The sequence below is a fragment of the Saimiri boliviensis genome, chromosome 1 (genome assembly GCF_048565385.1).
Source record: "Saimiri boliviensis isolate mSaiBol1 chromosome 1, mSaiBol1.pri, whole genome shotgun sequence".
Classification (NCBI taxonomy): Eukaryota; Metazoa; Chordata; class Mammalia; order Primates; family Cebidae; genus Saimiri; species Saimiri boliviensis.
This window is the reverse complement of record NC_133449.1, coordinates 185,364,624-185,388,682: the sequence shown is the minus strand read 5'-3', so window position 1 is coordinate 185,388,682 and position 24,059 is coordinate 185,364,624. Positions and strand designations below refer to the sequence as shown.

General features: G+C 41.5%; 1 protein-coding gene across 3 annotated transcripts in view; it reads right to left on the bottom strand.

Annotated features, from left to right (window-relative positions):
- ZNF608 (zinc finger protein 608) overlaps positions 1-24,059 on the bottom strand; it is a 115,773-nt gene that overhangs the window by 60,719 nt on the left and 30,995 nt on the right. For all 3 annotated transcript variants that reach the window (XM_010339309.3, XM_074382031.1, XM_003920649.4), the window contains one exon: positions 3,863-4,118. In XM_010339309.3, the coding sequence (XP_010337611.1) occupies positions 3,863-4,118 (256 nt within the window). The remainder of the gene's footprint in view (positions 1-3,862; positions 4,119-24,059) is intronic.

The window sequence follows — 24,059 nt, the reverse complement described above, 5'->3', positions numbered from 1 at the left end:
AGAAAGAAAGTGAAAGGATTGTGAATGACAGAGTGGCAGAGCATTAGTAAATAACAGTCATAACAATAGCGACCGACTGTTCTCAGCCTAACCAAGTACATTCTCAGGTAAGACGGAAAAAAAAAAAAAGCCAATAAGAAACACAATTCAATAAAAATCAGAAACAAACACATTCATAAAGGCTACTAAGTTCAGCACATATCTATTTACACACATTGCTATACATATCATGTTTTTTCTGGTTTATTTATTAAAGAGCAAATTTTCAAATGCCCATACAGAGGCATGTGTGCCCCAAATGGCAGGAATACATGCTAGGGAAATTCTTTCCAACATCTGTGAGTAATTTTGTACAATACATCATTGCTCCTATGCATTCACCTTAAAGAAAAAAGATCAGAGTAGAATAACCAAACATCCAAATGCAGTAATAGTTTTTCTCTCCTATTAGGCATGATCTGAAACCCATTAATTTTTTCCAGAGGGAACTTCACTAGTAACACTTTATTCCTGAGCACAACTTGGTTCTTAGACAACCAGTACTTCATGTACCAGCAGTAACACTAGGGGAAAGACTGTGACTCAAAGACTCCTCCTCTAATGAGAAATTCCAAACACGAGAAAGAATTAAGTATTGAATGGGGATTTTCCTAGTCCAGTGTTGCCATTCTCCACCATCCAAAGAAATCACGGTACTATTCAATATTCCCCAAAGACGGCAGACATGAACTCTTACAATTCTAGGATCTTAAAACACACGCACATATGAACCTTCACACACATATGAACGGATGTAACAAATTAGGTTTGTGGAAAACACTACCAAGTTACACAATACTCTCAAAGTGAAAATACCAGGGACGGGGTGGGGTTTATTCAACTCCATCTACAGGACATTAGTCAAAGGCACCTGACAGTTTTATAAATGCTCGACTTGAAGCTCTTTGTTAGTGAAATCTTATACCACAAAACTATTGTAGCTTACTCTCCCCTCCCCTTCTCCCGGAATCCCTCTTTCAGCTCTGCCAAATAACTGGCTCCCAATGTGTTTGTTCTGTGTGTCTCTTTGTTTTTCCCAAAAGGGAAAAATTAATGGTCAAGTGGGTTTAATTTTTAAATTGGTACAAGAGCTTTAAACACGCTGCAGTGAGAAAAAATGCAAATGGAACACTCTTGAAAATGGTTGCACATTAAACATACATCTTATGACCCAGGCCTTTACGAAGACGAGTTCTTAAATTCTTTGGAGGTCAGAAGTTTAGTTTATTCAGCAAGAATAACTCTATTAACAGCTCCAGCTCCTTCTCATCACCACAGTAAACATCCACACATTCCAAATCCTGGAAAATGTGAGGCAGTTAAAAGAAGGCTGGATCTGCCAACAGCCTGAAAACCTTCTAAGGCTATCAGTCTGTTGTATGAATGTGCAGATACCCAAAGAGATGGATGGATCAGAGAACACATAAAAGCAGCTACGTTGGACTCAGGAGACCAATTTTTCAGAGGACAGAGCGGAGCTGGTGAGGCTTTATGTATATCACTATCAAATAATAATAGTAGTAATAATATCTTACAGCTCTTTAAGCATATGCCCAGAATTCCACATCGACTTAGGTACTGCTATAGTTTTTAAGCATGGATTTTTCCCTAAATAATCCTATCTTTGAGAAGAGGCTAAGGTTAAAAGTCAAAACTAAGCAGACTTCTAAGCAAAGTGAAAAATAACCCAAGCTTTATAGCTGTTCCAGAAAGTCTGTGGCTAATTTTACAGCATCTACCACCCAGTGAGGTCACACTGCAGGAACTCAGTCCTACTCCACACTTGAATAAATAAAATCATGACAAGCAATAAACTGATGGGCGTGCTAAGTCACAGCTAAGAAATGGGAAGACAGCGCTTCACCCTAATGAGTAATTATCCAAGTACAAAAAATCTGATGTTCAAGTTTAGGGAAATTAACCCTTACTCTTTCTGTTCCTGAAAATCTGCACCTGAACAAATTCACTGTGGCCTTATTAATGTCTTCATTCCTTTTTTAAACTTTTCACACTGAAGTGTCAGTTTGAAAGCCTTATCCACCATTTCCCTTAGAGAAAATCTAAGGGAAGGCAAATCGTGCACAGCCCAAGAGAATAACGTGATAGAACCTTGCTGCCCATATGGGACCCCTTGTACTGGACGGTGACTGAACAGGCAAGCAAGATGAGACAAATTCTAGCTCCTTCTACATCAATTCCTCCCCATGTGGCTCCACAGTATTGTTTTAAATGACTTCCCAGAATATCAGAAAAACCCAAATTAAAAGTCCAAAGAAAGAAGAGACCCAAAACTCAAAAATTTCTAAAGCCAAAAAAAAAAAAAGTGAATTTTAATCACTTCCCTCTGAGCAAACAAGAGCTCACCACAGCTCCTTTCAGTTTCTTTCTCTGATTCTTTCTTGCATATTCTTTATTTATACTTACCAGTGCTAGGTACAAATATTTTTATTTAATTATGAAACATATCCTACAAGACTATGTCTAATGTAATATGTAGAATTCAGAGTTCTCTAAGAATCTGTGTTTTCTATCTTGAAACAGCTTGAGCCATTTTCTACCTTTTTTAGGTATTATGCTTAACACTTATCATCTGATTCTCATTGGTTTTTATTCTCTTCTTTCATCCCCCCAGTTTCACTATCTTTAACTAATTTTTTTTATCAACTACTACTTGCCCAGCAATTACCCTCAATATATCCCCATTCCCCAACCACTCAGCCACTTTTTAATACATGCCACCTTCTCCCTTTGAGTTGCAGCCCTCAATTTTTTCCCCTTGATTCAGACGAATGGAATGAATAATTGTGAGTCTCAGACCCTTCTTGTTACCCACATCCTGCCCTTACTCCTCTGGCAAATAACCATGATCTCAACGACTGTCATGTCCTTTAACTCTGACCAATCTAACTTGCAGGGGAGCAGAGTTCCCCCACGCCTTCATTTTCCTTTGTTCCCTGGTGCTCTCTGAAGCACCCTGGGGCACTCTTCTTCCCTTAGCTCTTCTACTCTTCTCATTCCCCAATGGAGCGCTGCAGCTCGCCTGGGCAGTTTTCGGTCATTGGTTGGCTTGTTAATGACACTGGCTATACGAAACACTTTGTACCTGGTGGTTCTGTCCTATGAGACACGGCCAACCATGATTTGGACTATCAGCATGGCATATGCTCTCACTTACATTCCAACAGTAATGATAGATTAATCCTGATCCATTTCCTTTGAACCTTGTTTCTCTCGTGACTAATGCATTGCCTTTGCCAAATGGCTTGGCGAGTAAAGGAGCAGAAAACGTTCTACGTCTCTGGCCGTAGAAGAGAAGTGACCGGCTTAACTGGGGCTTAAGTCTTTGGCCCTGGCCTCATTATTCCTGAGCACCAACTGGCCATACCACATCATGACAATGGTCCTCACTATGTGCAAGAACCCTGGCTCAATTCAGAAAGGAAATATAAGCCTGTACAACACAGAAACCACCATGGCAAGACAAACACATTGGTTGGCACCCTAAGAATTAAATTAACTTCCCCCTTCCTAATTTCCACAATACCTTTTAGGGGAAGAGTAAACCCTGACCCTGCTTCTCACAGTCCTTCCATGTTAGCACTTAAAGAAGAGAATCACTTTTAGAAATACCCAACTCATCCACAATGTAAAAGCAGCCATGCACAAGACAAACACAGCTCTTATTTCAACACAAATCCAGAGAGCGTAAAAAACCACTTTTCTTTCCTCTGAATACCGCAACACAAATTCTCCTCATAGGTGGACATAAATACATTGTGGGGAAGAGGGCATGGGGAAATAGATAAAAATAAATTGTATTTACCTTCTTCTGTTTCATGCCACACGATCCCTTCCAAATTCACACTGGTCCCGGGTTCACAGGGCCCAAGACACTCTGGCTCTGTCACTACTCCAACTTCACATGTATTGACACCCACAGAACGAGTCCGAACCAAAAGCTGTTCAACCGGTGCTGCAATATTGGATGAAGATGGGGAAAAGTAGGAGGGTAGAATCTGAGGCGTGAGACTGCTGGAAATCGGTGGTGGTGGCGCTGGCACTGTAAACAGGGGGTCAACCTGAAAGACAGACAGGCTTACTGCAGAGGTGCTGCATTCTGTGAATTCCTTTTAATGCAATTTGCTTATATCACTTCTAGAATACATCACCATTCCAAATTCCATTTGCAATTCTAATATGCTTTGAGTGTTTTAATGGTGCCAAAATATAAAGTCGAATAGAAATGAGCATTTTCTTTTTTCATGCCAAACAAGGTAAACAGAGTGCTAGCTCCCTGAATCATAAGCAGGCCTCCAGTGTTCTTCTGAATTCATCAGTGGACAACTGTCAGCCTCAGCAGATGTGAATGAAACATGTTTTGCAAAATGAAGGCTACTTCTCACATGTAACAAAATCTTACTTAAAAAATTATAACATTTTCCAAAGGTGAAACTCCAATAAACACTGATAATTTAAGAGATGAAGTAAAATTGTTTTCAAAGTACTTTATAAACCATAATGAATTAAATCACTACTAAAATACATTAGCTTTGCTGAATACATAAAACATATAAACTTTATTATCTACACCGAAACACATAAACTGGATACTGTTTGCATGTATTAAGCATCAACTCCTAATTAAGTGTTCTACTGTAAAGTTCAGCAGAATTCATACAAGGTGAGAGATGAATGCATGAACCCAACATCAACATAACTTGAGTTTCTCCGATGAACAAATCCTTCCGTGGTTAAACTGCTAAAGATCTCTAATGAGTTTGATTAAGGCTCAGCCACCGTCTCTCCAAATATAGGAAATATAAATCGCAGCCAACCATAGATCTTGTGATGCAATGATATCTCTTTTGCACCGCTATCCCCAGGAGGCAGCAAAGGAGTTCTTCGTCACAAAAAGTTTAAGTCTGGCCATAATGAATCCAAAGGCTATGCATGTACTAAACAGTACACTCATTTGGCCCATTGTCACAACTGCTGGGACTGCTCCAGAGAGCTTTCACACTGATGATTGGTTGCGAAAATGCCAAATGCAAAGCCCATTTGTACCAGGACTCCAGATTCCCTATGTCTTCATGTTGCACATAGAAACGGCCTACATTTAAGGGATGACACCTCGCATGTATTATCAGGTGGGCTAACAAATCCTATATGTAAAAAGGACACATCGAAGATCGTTCTGGTAAAACGCTGCCTTATTCTGCTGTTCACAGATTCCCAGTTATCCACTGTAAATTATCTTTAGTAGCCACTTGGCTATAGGCATAATAGTATATAGTCTTTGTTGGTTTTTTTTTAAAAAGAAACAAAACAAAAAGAGTGTATTTCAGGAGTCATATGAGGAAGTGTGCTCCTAGTTAAACAGCTGAAGCAGTCATCTGTGTGGGCTTCTTGTTCATATGACTGTAGGAACTATTTCTACAGTTTGCATTTCGCTAAAATGATAAACTGACGTTCACTTGTCTGAGTGATCCAAGATGCAACAGAACAGCCTTTCACCCATCTGCATGTTAAAAAAACTTAATTTCCTGCTCTCAAAGCTGCCATAAAACTTCTTTTGCTCCATGCTTTTTATTGTTCTGCATTCTTGATCACAGAGCCCAAGAAAGAAAAGCATTTAACAGCCCCAAGCCCCAGATACTGTGATTTATGCTTTTGTGTAAATGTAGCTTAATGTGGATCAAAGTTCACACTGATAGTTCTTATTTTAAAACTGAGCTGACAAATGAACAAAGGGGTTCTGAGAGAGGAAATTTAAGTGGGGAAAAAAACAATGCTACTTCGTAGTCTTTATTACCACTAAAAGACTGGCTGAGATCAGAATCACTTTCCAGAATTAAAAATAAATAAAAAACCAAAGAAAATGATACATCGGTTGGGTTTTTTGCACACTTTCCAACTTCTTAATTTGTATAGTTAGCTGTAAATTGACTGCAATTTGATGTCATGTGTATAAATTGAAAAGGCAAAATGAACATTGTTCTGAAAACATTCTTCACATCACCTGATCGACAGCCTACATTAATACCAAAGGAACAAATGTAGCTTGAATTGGATACACAAGAAAATGGAATAAAAGTAGAGGTGAAGAGTCTTACAGTGTATCGGTTCTCTGGTTTGGAGATGAGAACACAATGGGGCAATAAGGGTTACGGTGGCAAGACGTGCTAACACTGGGACTGGCGCCTATGATAACTCCGATATTACAGCTTATGACTCTGGAGAGTCCTTTAACCTCTCTGAGGCCCATTTTCCACAACTAGAAAAATTCTTTCTTGGCCAGGCATAGTGGCTCACACCTATAATCCCAACATTTTGGGAGGTCAAGGCGGGAGTATCACTTCAGGCTGAGAGTTGGAGACCAGCCTGGGCAACACAGCAAGAACCCCATCTCTACAAAAAAGAATTTAAAAATTAGCCAGGCATGGTGGCATGTGTGTTGCCCCAGATACTTAAGAGGCTGAGGTGGGAGGATCAACTGAGCCCAAGAATTCAAGGCAGCTGTAAGCTATGATCATACCATGGCACTACAGCCTGGGCAACAAGCAGGCCCCTGTCTCTTAAAAACAACAACAACAACAAATGCATTCTTCAGTCGCCTAATAGTGATGACAAATCCTATCACAACAGTTTCTAGACTAAATCCTTATTTCATCCTAACTCCACCTATAGATGTATTTGCATGCAGAAACACACACACACACACACACACACACACACACACACACACACCTCTCTCTCCGTCTCTGTCTGTCTCTGTCTCTGTCTCTGTCTCTCTCTCTCTCTCTCTCTCTCTCTCTCTCTCTCTCTCTCTCTTTCTCTCTCTCTGGGATATTTATGTAATTTCTAAGATCAAATTTCTCTGGAATCTGGCTGCCTTGAAGGGAGAAGCCAGAGTACTCTGGGCCTACCTGTAACTTAATTGTGTTTGTTTCCAGTAACACAATCCAAATGTAACCATGCAAGTTCAATTGATATTTACAGAAAGAACCTTTTTGTTTTAAAATGAGAAAGCTAAGGTTCAGAAAGTTTGACTAGAAATATAAACTTAATCATAAATAGCACCCCAATGCGATAATAGTCTAAAAGCCTTAAACCCGATAGTTGCTATTGTTTCAAGGTTCACATCTTTGACTTGGACAAGTGAATTTCTCTCTTCATTTTTCAACTGTAGTACAGGCTGTCTCATGGGGGCTCAGAACTGCCATTCCCATAGGTACCAGACCAGCACTACCAGTGAGAGGAGAACCAAACAGGAGAATTGCACCTTCCCCCCATTCCCTGTGAGATGCCGGGACTGGGGAGGAGGTGGAGCAGAAAGTCTACCCATGTGACCCACCATAGGCCCCTCTTCCTTGGAGGTCACCAATTAGAACGGAATTTGCAGGTGGGGTTTACAGCCACTCCAAAAGGTGTCTTTATGTGGCAGGTATGTTACTTTTTAAAACATTCTAATTTTTTTTTTTTTTTACCAACAATTTAAAAATTAGGGAAGAATTTAAATGTATCCTATTTCATAAAATAACAACTGGATAATATGCTCTGCTGGGTCCACATTCCTTGTGGCATCAACTAACAGGGCTGAGCTTCACTGCAGCCTTGCCACATGACTTGCCCAACCAGAGGCTGCTGGAGCTCGGGCTTCCAGCCTCTCCCTGAAGCAATCACAGAACATCGCCTAGCCCGCCCTACTCAGTCGAGGGAAAACTATGGCCCATATTTGCACAAGTGTAATAAGCTATCTCTAGTGGCAGCCCGGGTACACATAAAACAATGGCATCCTGGAAGCGGAAAATTGACAGGAGTTCAACATACACCGGGAAACCGAAGAAGGGTAGAAGGGAAGTAATTCAAAGAGTGTGGCCAATTCTTTCTGCTAGGTAATGCGCCCAGTGGGAGCTGTTCCCCCCAAAAGGTTTCAGTTCTCTAGTGTATCTCAGTGTCAAACATGAAGTCACATGTATCATATGCAAAGCAGCATTTTAAAGCATTTTCAGTAGTTATTTTTGCCTTATCCAAAAGATCAACTCCACTGCACCCTGATTTCTCAGGTCACTGATCCATACACGAAACCATAATTTCTTCAATCAATGAAGGTCATTAAGGCAGAAGGTGGGAACGGTTTCCGCAAGGACTCCCTCCAGTGAGGAGGCAGCCTACCACGCCCTGAACCTCTGGTCCTGTGAGCAGACAGAATTGGGTTCAAACGCTGACCCTGTCAGTACTTGCTGTGTGGGACCCTGAGCAAGTTGCTGGGCTTCTCTTCTCTAAGACTCAGTGTCTAGTTCTAAGAAATGGGAGTCATAATAACAATTACCCCCACAAGGGTTGCAATGGAGACTCAGTGAGATAATCCATGCAAAGCGAATGCTCAGCATAGTGCTTAGCTCAGTAAACACTGGCTTAAAAGTCCCTGGTCTGATATTACAGTTCCCTAACCCTGCACACAACCTTCCAAAGCCCCTTTTTATATCCTACTATATTTAACATAAATCTATAATCCCCTCCAAATGCATGGTTAAGTGCAGTTAAAGTATGTTAAAAATATATAAGAAAGGGGGCTTAACCTTGAGAAGCTCAGCCTGGGGAACTATTGCATCTTTCACACACTGGCATCTGGCAGCAGTCGACTGACCGGCTTAACCCATCCCATTTTACAATTTTATGGCAATGATGGAATCACCATGAAGGTCCTGATGAGTCCTGTACTGATTAGAGAATCTCCTCCTCCTAATCTCTAGTTGCAGCTTTTTTTCATGCACTGCTACCCTAATCGTCTACTGCAGCTCACCTTAACTCTATCACACATCCACCCAATAATTACTACACACCTGCTGTGTGCCAGGCACCACACAACCTGCTGGAACAAGAGGGGTCCAAACTGACCAGGTCCCTGCCCTGTGGACTGACTGTGCAGTGGGCAAGACTGTGACACTCGTCAGATAATCACACAAATACAGCAAAATTACAACAATAAGTGTAGAACCACAGCCAAAGGACCTTTCATGGTGGCCTGAGAGCAAAAAGTAGGGTGTTAATGGAAGACAGGGTGGTGCAGGGATCTGTCTTCACTGGGAGTTGGAATCCCAGCTCTACTGTTAGCTACAAAAACCTTAGGCAAGTAGTTTGATCTCTCTGGGGACTCAGTACCTTCATCTGTAAAACGGAAATAACACCCGACTCATGTGACTGCTACATAAGATCATACAAATAACCTGAGCTCAGGGCCTGGTATAAGGTAGCACTCAATAAATAGGAGCTATCACTATTGTCAATATTAGTATCATTATTACAAATATACCTGAGACCTGAAATCGATAGGCAGTTTGGCCCTATGAGACCAAATGCTAGTATCGGCTACATTCAAAGGCAATTCACAAGAGGCAACTACAAATCCCTTTCTGTGGGGGGAAACACTAATATAGTTCTAATCAGATACTCCTCATTTAAAAATCAGTGGGGGATTATTACTCTAATAATACTAATAACTGGAATAAAATATCAGAATAGAGAACCCGCCTGTTTTAGCAATGGTTTCTTTGTCAAAGCTCTTTTCTGTCATCTTGATAGGACACTGATGTAACCTATTAGAGCCCAAAAAAAGAGGAAAGCAGGAAAGCAGCCATCTCCACTGGAAAAAAAAAGACCCATAAGTCTAACAGCTGGTGGTGGCAGCCTGTCAAACTGAGTAAAGTTAATGTCAAGAACAGACGTGCGGCAGTCTCTCACTGTTATTTTTGCATGATTATTCCCAGGTGTTGGTGCACGCTGAGCAGTAGCCTGGCTATTTATCACGCGAGAGAGCCTAAGAGCATGGGAGCCGGGAGCAGGGAGGCTGAAGGGAGGTGGGGAAGAAAAGGTTATTTACACAGATAGCGGCACTTAGTGTGTGTAATCAGAGGGCTGGGTTGCGGGGAAGGGCGGGCAGGGAGGGGGCAATCTGCAGGGAAACCCTGGCAATATTTTCTCTGTTCACCTTCTTTTAAGGGCTTCCTGAGAGCTGGTGAGGAAGGAAGAATCCAAAGCTGGAGTGTTGGTGGGGACAGCGTTTCATCACTGGGGCATTTGACTGTGTTGGTCAGTGATGCTTTCAGTAATAGGAAACTGACAACCATTGAGGATAGGTTGCCAGGGCAGGGCTGGAGAGTGCTCCCTGGAGCACTCCTGCTCCACCCAGACCCAACAAAGAGACATTCAAGTGGCTCTGCTGCCAGGTGGAGGGCGAAGTCGAAACCCAGGGCTGCAGAGAAAGAAGCAAGCCTCCAGAAGGAACAGAGGTTTGCTCCTTTGCCTGGGGTCAGGTCTAAACCCTGACAAGGAAGCTTGCCACAGCTTTCTCCCATCTGTTGCCAAAAATTTCCACATCTATTCTGCTATTAACTCCTCATTCCTGGGATCGCCAACAACCAGAGCGGGGATGGTGTTTTACCTTGCTCAGAGCCAGTATTTTTATATTCTAAGAGCATGCTGGGGCCCGATTACTTAATGCTCACGTTTTCTCCATATCCTGGTGTTGGGCTGTTTTATGAGATTGCCCACAGTCACCTCCTCATTTAAAAAGCATTAGAAAGAGACTCCACTACCATATAAGGGAAATCACAGCTCTTTAGAGGTGACCACTGCTGCAGTCTCTCACTTTGCATTTTAACCACCCTTTTTCTGCCTGACATCATTGCTTCATTAGCAAAGCAGGAGAAGCTTAAAAAACCCTTTCCTTAAATTAGGCACTGATCTTTTCTCCAAAACTAATCATCAAAGCTGAATTTCCATCCCTAAAGGACAAACCTGTACCAAGTGAACTTTGGTCACTTCTAATTCCGCCTTTTGTAAACGCAGTGGAGACAACTCTTCCTTTCAGAAGCGTGATCAAAGCCATTGACGCTTTGCAGCTTGCTGAGAAAACAACACGGGCAAATTCTCACAAAGAGTCTAAGGTACCAGATTTTTTCTATCTCCTTTAATTCTCACAACATTCTATTTTATAGAAGCAGAAAAACTGAAGAGCTCAGAGGATGGGCAACTTCATCCAAGGAGCTGAAATTCAAGACCAAAGCTCTCTGATCTTAAAGTCCAGGGGTTTTCTCATAAAAATAGTAACATCAGCAGCTACTTTAAACACATACAACATAGAGGGATTATAACTGTCTTACCACATGTAGTGTAGGAGGGATTATACTGTGCATTCTGTCTTTTGATCTTTACAAAATTGTTAAGGGAAGTATTTTACAGATGAGGAAAAGGAAACGTGGGAAAAGTTAAGTAACTTAAAAGGTCACTCAGGGTCGGTGGCCGAGCCAGAATTTGACCCCACATTGGTCTAACATCAAAAGCAAACCCTTCTAAATGTAAAATAGAAGATGAGATGGAAAGAAACCTTTCTCCATGGGTAATTTCTGACCCTTTTCTGTATGTTGGAAGCAATATACCTGAATCACCCTTTACTAGTCATAGTTCAGAATAGTGAGTCTTGGGCTTGCAAGCAAATACTACAAGCCCTTCAGAAACCTTACTTTAAAACTCTACTGAAACCCAAGCTCAGCTTTTGTTTTATTGTAGTTGTTTTTTTTAAACCATCCAATTCTAAAACTACAACTACGCACAGACTGGGAATTACACCGTCATTTCCACTTTCTCATTACCAGTATAAAGACCAACTCTGCCCTCAAGTGCTGTTCAAGCTTAGCAGCTGATCTAGTCAGACTTAGCCTGGGAATGGACCAGGGTTCTGGCCTCAAGGCCGGCAGGGCCAAGATGGATGCTTCCACCTCTAGCTAGGACCCTGGCCACGCCGAAATTCCAGAATGCCAAAATCCAGGGCTGGGTGCAGTGGCTCATGCCTGTAATCCCAGCACTTTGGGAGGCTGAGGTGGTTGGATTACCTGAGGTCAGGAGTTCAAGACCAGCCTGACCAACATGGTGACACCCCATCTCTATTAAAAAGTACAAAAAATTAGCCAGGCGTGGTGGTGCTTGCCTGTAGTCCCAGCTACTCGGGAGGCTGAGGCACGAGAATTGCTTGAAACCGGAAAATGGAAGTTGCAGTGAGCCAGGATCACACCACTGCACTCCAGCCTGGCAATAGAGTGAGGCTATGTCTGAAAAAAATAATAATACAAAAATTAGCTGGGCGTGGTGGTGGCACCTGTAATCCCTGCTACTCTGTAGGCTGAGGCAGGAGAATTGCTTGAACCCAGGAGGCAGAGGTTGCAGTGAGCCAAGATCGCTCCATTGCACTCCAGCCTGGGCGACAGAGCAAGACTGTCTCTAAATAAATAAATAAATCCAGGGTCTGCATGGCACTGCTTTGGGGGAGGGGAAAGGGGGTCACTGACTTGTTTGTGTCTGACTGCCAGAAGGGTCCCTATAGGCAGGTCACAAAGCAAGAGAACGTACACCCAGCTACATGTGTAAAATCTGCTTTAAACAGCAGTGTCTATTTTTAACTTCATTCTCTAGCCATGACAGTTTTCAAAGCAAAGCAGAAGGTAGTATGTAAAGATAGAATATAATTAAACTACTCAACTCAATGTCTTAAATTTCTTTTGTTATGAAGCCAAATTAAATTCCTCCCTCAAAGGCCTTGAACTGTGTAGAGTTCCATAGCAAAGCGATATTGGTTCAGCGGGGGCAGGCACAGGGACTCTCTTCCACCACACCACATCAGTTGTCACATACTTAGCCTCGTTTGTGTTCTTTGAAAACCTGTCCTACTGCTGAGCCACAGATACTTAATCTGTTTCAAAAGTGCCGCTGACATCTTTCACTGCTCAGAGAGCTGTGTGTGCTTTAAATAGCAGCAGTAAATGATCAGTGTTTTCATATCTTGTTCATAAGAGTTCTCTGATTTCCTCTCATCCTATTTCCAAAGACACTTAAAGCACAAAACTAAGCCACAAAGAAAGGAGACCATCATAAAGGTACTAAAAAAGCCTGTGTTCTTGAATTAATCCTTTTCACAAGGCCCTTTGTACAAAGCTGAATTCCTGTAAAGTTTCACACAAATTCCATTTCTATCAATTAGATCTTGTTCCCAATCCCTTAAGAGTGAAACTTTTTAAAAAGAAAGCTCAATGGTAAATGGATGTTGCTAAACATGAGTGTGCCTACAGTAGCCTAAATCAATTTCAAAACACATGAATCATGCACGTATCTTAGTTGATATCGGTCATTCATAAAGACATTGTCCTTGTATGACTCTTATTTCTCCTTGAAATTAGGTTGAAATCAGAGAAAGGTTAGAAGTCTCTCATCCTCACGCTTCTGGATGCGGACATGATTTTAAGAAGAAAGAAAGGCAGGGAAAAAGGAAAGTAAAGCCCATTTTGGAAACATCACCGTATTCAGATTTCTCTCAGCTTAACATCAGTTATTTTTCTTTTTCTTTTTTTTTTTTCAGGCTGGAGTGCAGTGGCATGATATCAACTCACTGCAACCTCCGCCTCCTAGATTCAAGTGATTCTCCTGCCTCAGCCTCCCCAGTAGCTGGAATTACAGGGATGCACCACCATGCTGGCTAATTTTTATGTTTTTAGTAGAGATTGGGTTTCACCATGTTGGCCAGGCTGGTCCCGAGCCCCTGACCTAAGGTGATCTGCCCGCCTCGGCCTCTCAAACTGCTGGGATTATAGGCGTGAGCCACCACATCTGGCCAACATCAGTCCTTTTTCTTACCTTCTTTTAGGGAATCTCACTTGCAATCACCTAAAAGGATTATTTTCAACCAAAATTTTACATATTTGAATCACAAACTCAAAACATGCTGGTCATAACAAATTAAATGAAAAGGAAGGACCTGAGTCACACTGTATGGGAGCTATGTGGCATCCTAAAAAGGTCAAAAACCTGCTTTTCCAAAGCACTGTGGGTCGGCCATAGAAGACAATTTTGACTCCCTGCCGAGGATACTATCTTGGTACTGCTCACTTTCCTCCCTGCAAAATCTGAATATTGCTCACATCAATTCAACATATGTCTAAGAAGCCTCTTATGTATGTCTCCTGCCTCTTCTTTCCATACCTCCCAAATGTTGATCCAAAGTACTGATCAATTTTAATAAATTAAACGAAGTTTTGAAAATTTCATTTTGTATCAGTTAAGCAACTGGATAAAGCTCTCCACAGTTTATCACAGAGATGAAATGTTTGAGAGAGAGAGAAAACACGACAAAGCTTCTGTATTCCTGCTTTCATACAGCCTCTATATGTGCATGTATGTGATATTTCCATCCATATGTAATACTTATCTACATTTTTTTTTTAAGACGGGGTTTCACCATGTCGGTTGGGCTGGTCTTGAACTCCCGACCTCAGGTGATCCGCCCGCCTCAGCCTCCAAAGTGCTTGGTTTACAGGCGTGAGCCACCACGCCCAGCCTCAAGGACTCTTTAAAGAGACATTCGTTCTTATTACAGCTTTACAGAAAGGCAAGGGTGGGTTTTCTCATTTGATTTTATAAAGTGAGGAAACTTAAGTCTTAAGAGATAAGTTACTTCTCAGGGTCAGGAGCAAAAACAAGGGGCCATAGGCTGCCTCAGTGAGGTCTGTCATGCCCGCTACCAAATTCTAAACCATAAACCACTTTTAAAAGTTTCTTTTCACAGAGCCCTGCACACAAAAAAAGCTGCTTGCTCAAAGTTCCAGAATTCAGTTTCCCCACCTGAGAACACAGGAGATTTGATTAATAAAAGTCAACAGATCACTCTCCAGAGAGAACCTCTCTTCTAACAGTTTCTTGTGTGTTCTTTCAGAAATGTTACCAGTGTAGAAGAAGAAGGAATCACTTTTCATTTTATAGCCTTCTGTGCTGCTTGAACTTTTAACATGACCATATATTTTTTTTTTATCATTTTTTTAAACTAACTTTTTAATGAAAAGATGCTATGCCATTCCACTGTAGAGTAAAAGTAAACAGAGGCTAACTCAGACAGGAGAGGGCAGATGGTTGGAGACTATTATTTCAACTCCTCATACAGAGGTCCTGAAATTCACAAGTGAGTCCAAGGTGACATAAGGACCCAGTTTGTGTAATGGGGATCATGTATTAACCCCATGCCTCCCCCTTTGTATGGGTTGCTGTTTAAGCCGCCTCACTGTTGGAGAAGTCATTCCTTCATCAAACAAATTTGTGCCAGGTGCCACAATGTCCGGAAGGCGGGGAGATGAGCAGTGGCGGCAGAGCAGGCTGTGGTCAGAGCTGAAGACGGTCAGTTAAGCCCAGGGCATTGTGGGAGCACCAGGAGGGTGGGGCAGGGCGTCTGCCCAGCTGGGTTTTCAGGAAGTGGAGGACTTAGCCTGAAGGGATGGGAGGTGGAGTGGAGCTGGGCAGCTCTGGATGGCACGTTCTGTGAAGGGGCTAGCACTTTAAGGAGCAGGGAAGCAGGGAGAGCTGAGGCTGGAATATCGGAGAACTCACAAGAGCCCAGGCCAGACTAAGAATCCAGGGGGTTATTGTGAAGTTGGAAGAGGGCACTGAGGATTTTGAAGTAGGGGCACAGGAGGATCCGATTGTCCATGTGGACAGGTAAGACAGGGCAAGACTGGAGGAAGGACAACAAGAAGCCATTACAAATTCGCTGGCTGTAGGCGCGCACCTGTAATCCCAGCTACTAGGGAGGCTGAGGCAGGAGAATCACTTGAACCTGGAAGGTGGAGGTTGCAGTGAGCCGAGATCGCACCACTGCACTCCAGCCTGGGCGACACAGCCGGAGTCAATCACAAAAAATATGAAAGAAAAGAAGCCATTGCAGTACTCCAAGAAGACCTGGCTGGCACCTGTGCTGGGGATAGGGGAATAGGGAGGAGAGGTCAGACTCAGGAAAGTGGCAGAGGAGGACACACTCGAAGATGTGCCCCGGGGCTCTATTTCCGTTGGTGACAGTGTCATGTACTGGAATGGGGAGGCTGGGCAGAGGACTGCCTGCTGGGCAATGTGTATCAGGTGGAGGGACAGAGCTGTCCGGAACTCAAAGAGAATGATCTACGTTAGATCATTCTAGATCATCTCTGTGACCCCTGGCACAGAGAAAGTAATCAAGCCAGCAGAGTGGTTGAGATGGCTCAGAGAAAATGTGAAGAATGGAAAGAGAAGGGGCAAAACCCTGTAGACCTCAACAGTGACGGGGCACAAAGAGTGGAACAGGAGCAGAGTGGCTGGAGAGGTATGGGAGAACCAGGAGAGTGGGGTGACTGCAATCTAAGGAGCGGGGCTCTAAGACTAGGCAGGGCTGGGCCGTTTGGTGTCCAATGATGCCATGGAGAAGCCACAAGGAGAGAGGGCCCACTTTGTGGAGCTGGCCCAGGGTCCCTGCTTACCCTCCAGCTATTCCTAATAATTCCCTGAATTTCACCCTAACTGCCAGTGGCAACACCTCACAGTGTTGCCCCTACACCAACCTGGAATGTTTTGTTTCAATTCAGGTGAAGAAATGACTCCCCAGCATGGCTGCAGTCACCTATTTTTCCATTAGATGACTCATGATCTCTGAGAAACCAGACCCTATCCCCAAATGCCATGTCCCTTAATCTTTGTGTGTCACTGATGGCCAAAATAAGGAGCCCTTCATTTCAGGAAGCTAAGTCACAAAAGCAATGAGTATCCCAAATAAAGCTTTTCCAGACCTCCATCCCCAGCCGCCACCACCTGATCCTGGCCTTCCCAATCTGATGAGTCCAAGGTATATGCTCCTTAGTCACCATTGGTCTCTGAACAGAGATAAACGCTCTCTCCTTCCCTTCTCTCTTAGAACTCTTGTATCTTTATATTCACTAGTTCCCTGAGGTGTTTCCACTTCTACAAATCCCACTTGTACCTCTTTCCAGTCCTTAGAGCAATGAATGAGCCTTTAGGAGAAGGAATATCGAGGGCAAGTGACCCTCCTTAGGGATTTCTCAGTCCACAGTCTAGTTACAAGGTCACCAAATGATGGCCCATGGTCCAAATCTGGCCCACTGCCTGTCTTCCTGAGGCCTGAAAGCTAAGAATGTTTTCTACATATGAACTCTGGCAATCAATTTAATGGCAGCAAACATTAACTTTGAACACTTATTAAGTGGAATGCTATTCTTTCCCAGAAAAAGAATTTCATTCTTCTCATTAGTAGACCTGTATTACCAAACACTGGGCTCACTGGATTTTAAATTTTGTCAATTAAAAAACTCCACGGAAACTTGTTTTCTCTCTTGTTATCCAAGTACCTGCATAGTATCTGTGATGTTGCCTCTTGGGCTGCAAAGCCTAAAATATTTACTATCAGCCGGTTACAGAAAAAGTTTGCCAATCCTTGCTCTAGTGAATTCAAGAGCTCATTTAGGTTACTCTTGGACGTTAACATATGTTGGTGGGGGGGAAGGGGAGTTAAGGGTATGTTGGAAAAGGGTCGGAAGGAAGGGAAAAAAGGAAGTAGGGAGTGGAGAGAAGGGTAGGAGATTTTAAAAGTAAACATCCAGATCCATCTCTCAATGAGAGAGAAAGAAACATAATAATAAATGTACCTGCTACTACCTAATTCTCTTAAAAAAGAAAAAAAGAAAAAAAAAAACAGAAGTCATAAACCAAGAGATACGAGGAGCCACATTCCAGTTCTAACTTAAGCAGTCATAACTTAAAACATTCAATATTTCTTGAACATTTTTTTATCATACCAGCCATTGTGTTGGGTGCTAATGATAACCAAGACAGACAAGATCCCTCCCTTCACAGAACTTACAGAGAACCAGACTTTTTAAAAAAAACAACCTTGTCAGGACGGGTGCAGTGGCTCACGCCTGTAATCCCAATACTTTGGGAGGCCAAGGCGGACAGATCACGGGAGGTCAGGAGTTCGAGACCAAACTGGCCAACATGGTGAAACCCCCCACTTCTATTAAAAATACAGAATTAGCCAGGCATGGTGGCACACATCTGTAATCCCAGCTACTCAGGGGGCTGAAGCAGAATTGCTTGAACCTGGGAGGTGGAGGTTGCAGTGAGCCGAGAGGGCGTCACTGCACTCCAGCCTGGGCAACAAAGTGAGACTCTGTCTCAAAATGGGGAAAAAAAAAAATTGTCAATCTATTATACCTCTCTATTCCTAAAAGAAGAAACTTAAGCCTACTATGTAATTGCAATGTGCTTTCGATAACATTTTCAGCTTGAAAACCAGGATATTTTATCTTAATTCCCCCACAAGTGAATGAATTAGATGAAAAAATTATGTTCTCAAACACATTGTGTTGTAGACTAGAAATGAAACAATCCCTCCTAGAAACTTGGGGTTCTTTCATCCAGAAGTGGAGTCATGGATGAACAACTAAGACCATCAGTCCCAGAAGCTACTTCTCACAGAGGATGACAGACAGGTTGATGTCACACGTGACATGTTTCACTGATGCTTTTGAACTCGGTAATATAGTGTAATAAGAGGGTGGTCTCTGTGATTTGAATCTCAGATCATTTACTTACTAGCTGTATAATCTTGAAAATTGATTTAACCTTTCTAAGCCTCAATTTCCTCACCTATAAAGTGGGGATTATAGTATGACCTAATTGTATTTAAGACACATCAAAGGAGAGAACCTATATAAAGCCCTTAGTATCTCTACCGTATAAGTGCTCAAGAAATGTTAGTTATTACTGTCCTTGCCGATGCCAATCTCGATAACACATGTTCATAGGGCTTGCTTAATTTGTCACATGGCTAAACCAGCACATGCAAAACATACTGCTATAGTCGCTGAAAATGGGAGGACAATTTTCAAATTAAATGAACCCCTTCAAAATACCTGAGGATGAATTTATAATTGAATATTTAAAGTTCTTTAGAACCAACTACATAATAAGATTTTATTTGGATGGAAGACTGAGTTTTCCTCTTCTAAAAGTTGACATCCTAGGAAAAATCACAGTAGCCTAAGAATGAGATCAGGATCTTCTACATCTAGTGTAGACATCCATAAGAACTAAGAATGCTTTGCCTCAGCTATTTTATAGGGGCAGTTCAAAAATCAAATGAAACAAACTCTATAAAATGGTCTCAAAAGAACACACAAATGTAAATAAAAATAAACGTTATTATCCATTTATTCTTGCACAATTACCAAGTCACCTTATTTACTCTTATTTATTTATTTATTTTTGAGATGGAGTGCTGCTCTTGTTGCCCAGGCTAGAGAGCAATGGTTCGATTTCAGCTGACCACAACCTCCGCCTCTCAGGTTTTCAATCGATTCTCCTGCCTCAGCCTCCCCAGTAGCTGGGATTACAGGCATGTGCCACCATGCCCAGCTAATGTTCTGCATTTTTAGTAGAGACGGGCTTTCTCCACGCTGGTCAGGCTAGTCTCGACTCCCGACCTCAAGTGATCCACCTGCCTCGGCCTCCCAAAGTGCTGGGATTACAGGCGTGAAGCACCGCGTCTGGCCTATTTACTCTTTAACACAAAAAAATGAAGCCACAAAGAAATGAAAGATAGCAGGGGTGGTAAACAGGATCACACTACCTTGGCATCACGTTTCCAGAATATTTATTATTTATTTTTACAAATGTGTCTAATATCAAAGTACAAGCACCTTATGGGTGACAGAGCTTCCCATAACTACAGCAAAATAAATATTTCTATTATGCACTCCCTTAACCATTAAAATAATTTCTAGCTAGTCGACAAACACCTGCAATACACTTTTAGCATTATCTAGGCTACATTTAAATCAAGTAGATTTGAATCATGATATAAATCATCAGTCAAGAAAAACTGGTATCTTCTAAAATTAAAAAGGGCATGCTTATTTTTTGCCATATTGGTAATATACACACTTCATAAAGCTCACAGATATAGGTACATATACTGCTTTTTAACAGAAAATATTATTTTTAAGTGGTGTAAAAAATCTTTTTAAAATGTTATCATTATTTTTATTTTTAATATTACCAACCAGCCCTTACTTATACATACATATTTTACATAATGAACACCATACTCCATACCTTTTAATGCATTTTTCTCATATTTTATAGGTGCATTAGAAACTGATACAGTTGCTTTACGAATCAAAACTAAATGAAGCATCTATTTGAATCACTGAATGGCTATCGTCTCTAAGTTAATCATGGGTATTTTTCCACAGTGCATTAAAATCTAATAACCATAACCAAAACAACTTACATTTAAATTGTTTCGTTTAACAAAAAAGAGGGGATTTCCTTCAACCACAAGTCATTTTAATAAGCAGCTTAGTTAAGTACCTTTGTTCATCAATGTTAATACTTATCAATAAACATTTATTCCCTGACTATAGTGCTTATTTTAATTACAGTCCTAAAATACACTAGGAAAAAGTAGTGCTCACGTCAAAGCCACTCTTAGGAAGCTGGGAAATAAACTTGGCACCTAGAATTAAGGACATAAAAGTACTGGACATAAAAGGAAGGGCTCAGTGAAATCTAACAGGACTTTTGTTTTGGTGGAGTGAGGTAGGGTAGGGTAGGTGACATTTGTTCAGGTAGCTTTAGTGTTAAGTGCATTCTCCTGCATTCTTGCATTCTAGAGCTCTAATCACTCTTTAAACTTTAACAATTTGTTAGCAAAACCCCACTCCCAATTTTTGTCATAGAACATAATTTTATTCTGAATAAAAGTTGAAAAATTTGAGTAAATATTTACCCTCTGACACATCTTAAAATTATATAAACTTCTCTTAAAAGAAATGGGATTTTTAAAACTCATTTTTGCTGGCTGGGAGCAGTGGCTCACGACTGTAATCCTGGCATTTTGGGAGGCCTAGGCAGGCAGATCACCTGAGGTCAGGAGTTTGAGACCCGCCTGGCCAACATGGCAAATCCCCGTCTCTACTAAAAACTTCTTTTAAATTAGCTGAGCCTGGTGGTGCGCACCTGTAATCCCAACTACTAGGGAGACTGAGGCAGGAGAATCACTTGAACCCAGGAGGCGGAAGTCGCAGTGGGCCAAGATTGTGCCACTGCACTCCAGCCTGGGTGACAGGGAAAGACTTCACCTCAAATAAATTCATTCATTCATTCATTCATTCACTCACTCACTTTCTAAAAATCAGTTTCTTATAATCGCAAACCATTCTGATTTAACCACTTCTTTGCAAACTAATATTTGGTCTCAAAAATTAAACAAAGATTAACTAATGTTAGCAAAAAGGCTTTTTTTTTTTTTTTTTTTCCAGGCTCTAGAACAACACAGCCCAAGGACATGCGAAATTAAGACCAGTAAAATGACCTGAGACATTATTTAGTCCTTTTTCTTTTTTTAGTTTTATAAATGAGGAAAGTTAACTCAAGACCACAGGAGTTTGCAGCCAATAAAGACCCAAAACTTAGCAGAAGTTCTCAAAGCCCACCATGTGCATGCAACAAGCGACCCGGTTTTATCTCTGCAGTACACAGAGTTCTGGGCAGATGGGGGACGCTGGGTGTGTCTGTGGCCAGCCAAGTGTCCCCATACGGGCAGCGAAGGAGGAAAATGAACACTATGGCTGTTAGCTCTTCCTCTTGTAAATCCTTTTTGCTTTCTCTTGCCCATGGATAAAGGAGAATCACACCCTGACGCACGGGCTCAACACATAACATGGCTGAACAATTAGTGCAGTCTCACTGCTCCACCATGTCACAATCTGAGCACAGGCCCGCACACTGCAAACTGCCTCCCTGGTGGCCTCTTCTCGTCTTCTTTCAGAGTGACATGGTACCAAATGGAATGGCCCCACTCCATTCACCCTGGAGTAGGTAGCGAAAGCAAAACTAGGACCTGCTATCCCAACTTGTTTATCTTCCCACTGAAAGCAGGTCATCTTTCTCTGCTTATCACTCCTTAAATGCCTTGTTAGGGGAACAAAAAAATTCTCTTTCACATGCGTTAGAAAGTCTAATATTTTGTCAAACAGAAATGAAAAATAAACCTAATCTAAGCTGTCAAAGAATCATGAAATGCCTTTGGCACTTCCATCAAAGTATGCAGACATGTACGAACTCTTTGAAGAAATGAAACTGCAGTTTATCAAGTGTGATTTATAAGCAACACTGATTTAGCTGGTAGATAACACTGCTGTCTAATCATTAGTAGTCAGACAACAGCCATGTGAACACATCAATTATGGGCCACTGCCAAAAGCCCTTGAGATCTTGGAGATTAACAGCCAATCCTCTGTTTTACAAGCGCACATCAAAAAGAATATTAATAAGAGGAGGGGCGATGTGAAAGCTTGTCAGAGTAATTCAGCCACTAAAACAAGGCATTTTTCTTTCTCTCCTCTCTGTTGAATTGGCCCAAGGAAGAAGCTGGCATCAGCTACAAAGCGCAATGCTGCCAACTTCTTGGAAAATGTTTTTCGCTAGCATATGGGAACTTGTAAGGGTCTGCAAAACTGCTATTTGGTGAATAAAGACAGGCAAGCCTTCTCCATGTCCCTTTTTAATGCTGGAATGAAACAAATGAAGTCATTATTAAATTATGTTTAAATTAACATGCACAAAAGGAAATCCATTGGCTTTTTCTTTACCCTCAAAGTCAGAAATTTTGTAAAATCTCATCACATAGATGCCATATTTAATACTTCTGCCATCCACCAACTTTTAAGAGAATCTGCTAGTACTGACCTGCACATTAATGAGTTTCTTGACATTAACATGATTCTTTTCAATGTAGAACAAAAATCAAAATATGTGCTAAGTGCTTAAATGTCTTCTTTCCAACTATTTGAAGAAGACAGATATAAATCCCACTTCGTTCTGCAATTAGAATTAAACTAGCTCTGACAATCCATACATAGAAAACACTTGCAAAGATATATGCCACAGGCACAGCAATCGTTCCAGTGATGTCTGTATTTAACATATCAGTGAGGATTGCTATATTTTTGTAAATGATCAGATTAAACTCAGCAGCTGGCAACTAACAGTTTAGTGGGGTTCCAGCAGGCTCCCTAATATATGAGCATAAGCCACACCGCAAAATGTGTGGTCTGGGTTTCCCTACCACTTACAGATTTGTTTGCATTTATATCTGTAGAACACTATATTTACGAAGTGTTTTCCTGTTATTTAATTTGTTGTTCACCATTTCAAAATCAGCATGGGGTGGTGGGAAAAACATTAGAGGAGGAAAAAAAGCATGGGGTTCCTGTTGCTTCTCAGTAGTTAAACTATCTGCCCCCTAAGTCAGTTACCTAATTCAAGGGCTTGTTGACAAGCAATGGTTAAATCAAAGATTCTTTATGTGGGAATCAAAGATTCTTCATCTAGGGTTCAAAGATTTGTAGAGCCTGAGAAACCTTGTAATTACAGAAGCAAAGGTTTACGTGTGTGTGTACTTTCTTTGCCCAGTAACATCCCAACCTACCTAGGAGATGAGAACTGACCCGGCAGTAAATTCAGAAGCAAGAGCTGTGCCTCTTCTTCATTACAATGCACGCTCAATAAACATTTGCTAGACTAAAAACACATGCATTCATTCTAAACCTCAGTTTCTTCACCTGTAAGTCAGAACAATGACATACTCTCTAACGATCTCGGAAGGCTGTCAAAACAACAATAACAGAACAACCCACGGGAGTATGGCTTTGGAAGTACCTAGGCACCATTGAAGGCGCGACTGAATTCAACCAATGCTCCTTGGGCAGCTAGACACCAGGCACTGTACAGAGATTACAAATTATGGACTGTCATTTTTATTTTAGAAAAAAAAAAAAAAAAAAAAAAACACAAAAAACAGCCTTCTCAGTAAGTACTTTATCTGAGTAAACGTATTGGAGGGCAAGAGGAGTGTGTCAAAAAGGAAACTAAATAATCCAAAGCTGTGTTGATATAGTATTAGACGCTCACTCTAAAAAATGCTAGATTTCTCATTAATGAGTGTCATCATCTTCTTTTACAATATAACCGATCATGAGGTTTCTCTATCACCTTTCTGATTATGAGATTTCTTTTTTCTACCACTTTTCCGGCAAAAAGTTGAATGGTAAGAAAGATAAAATTGAGTAGAGGCTCTACAAAAACTGCAACCATGC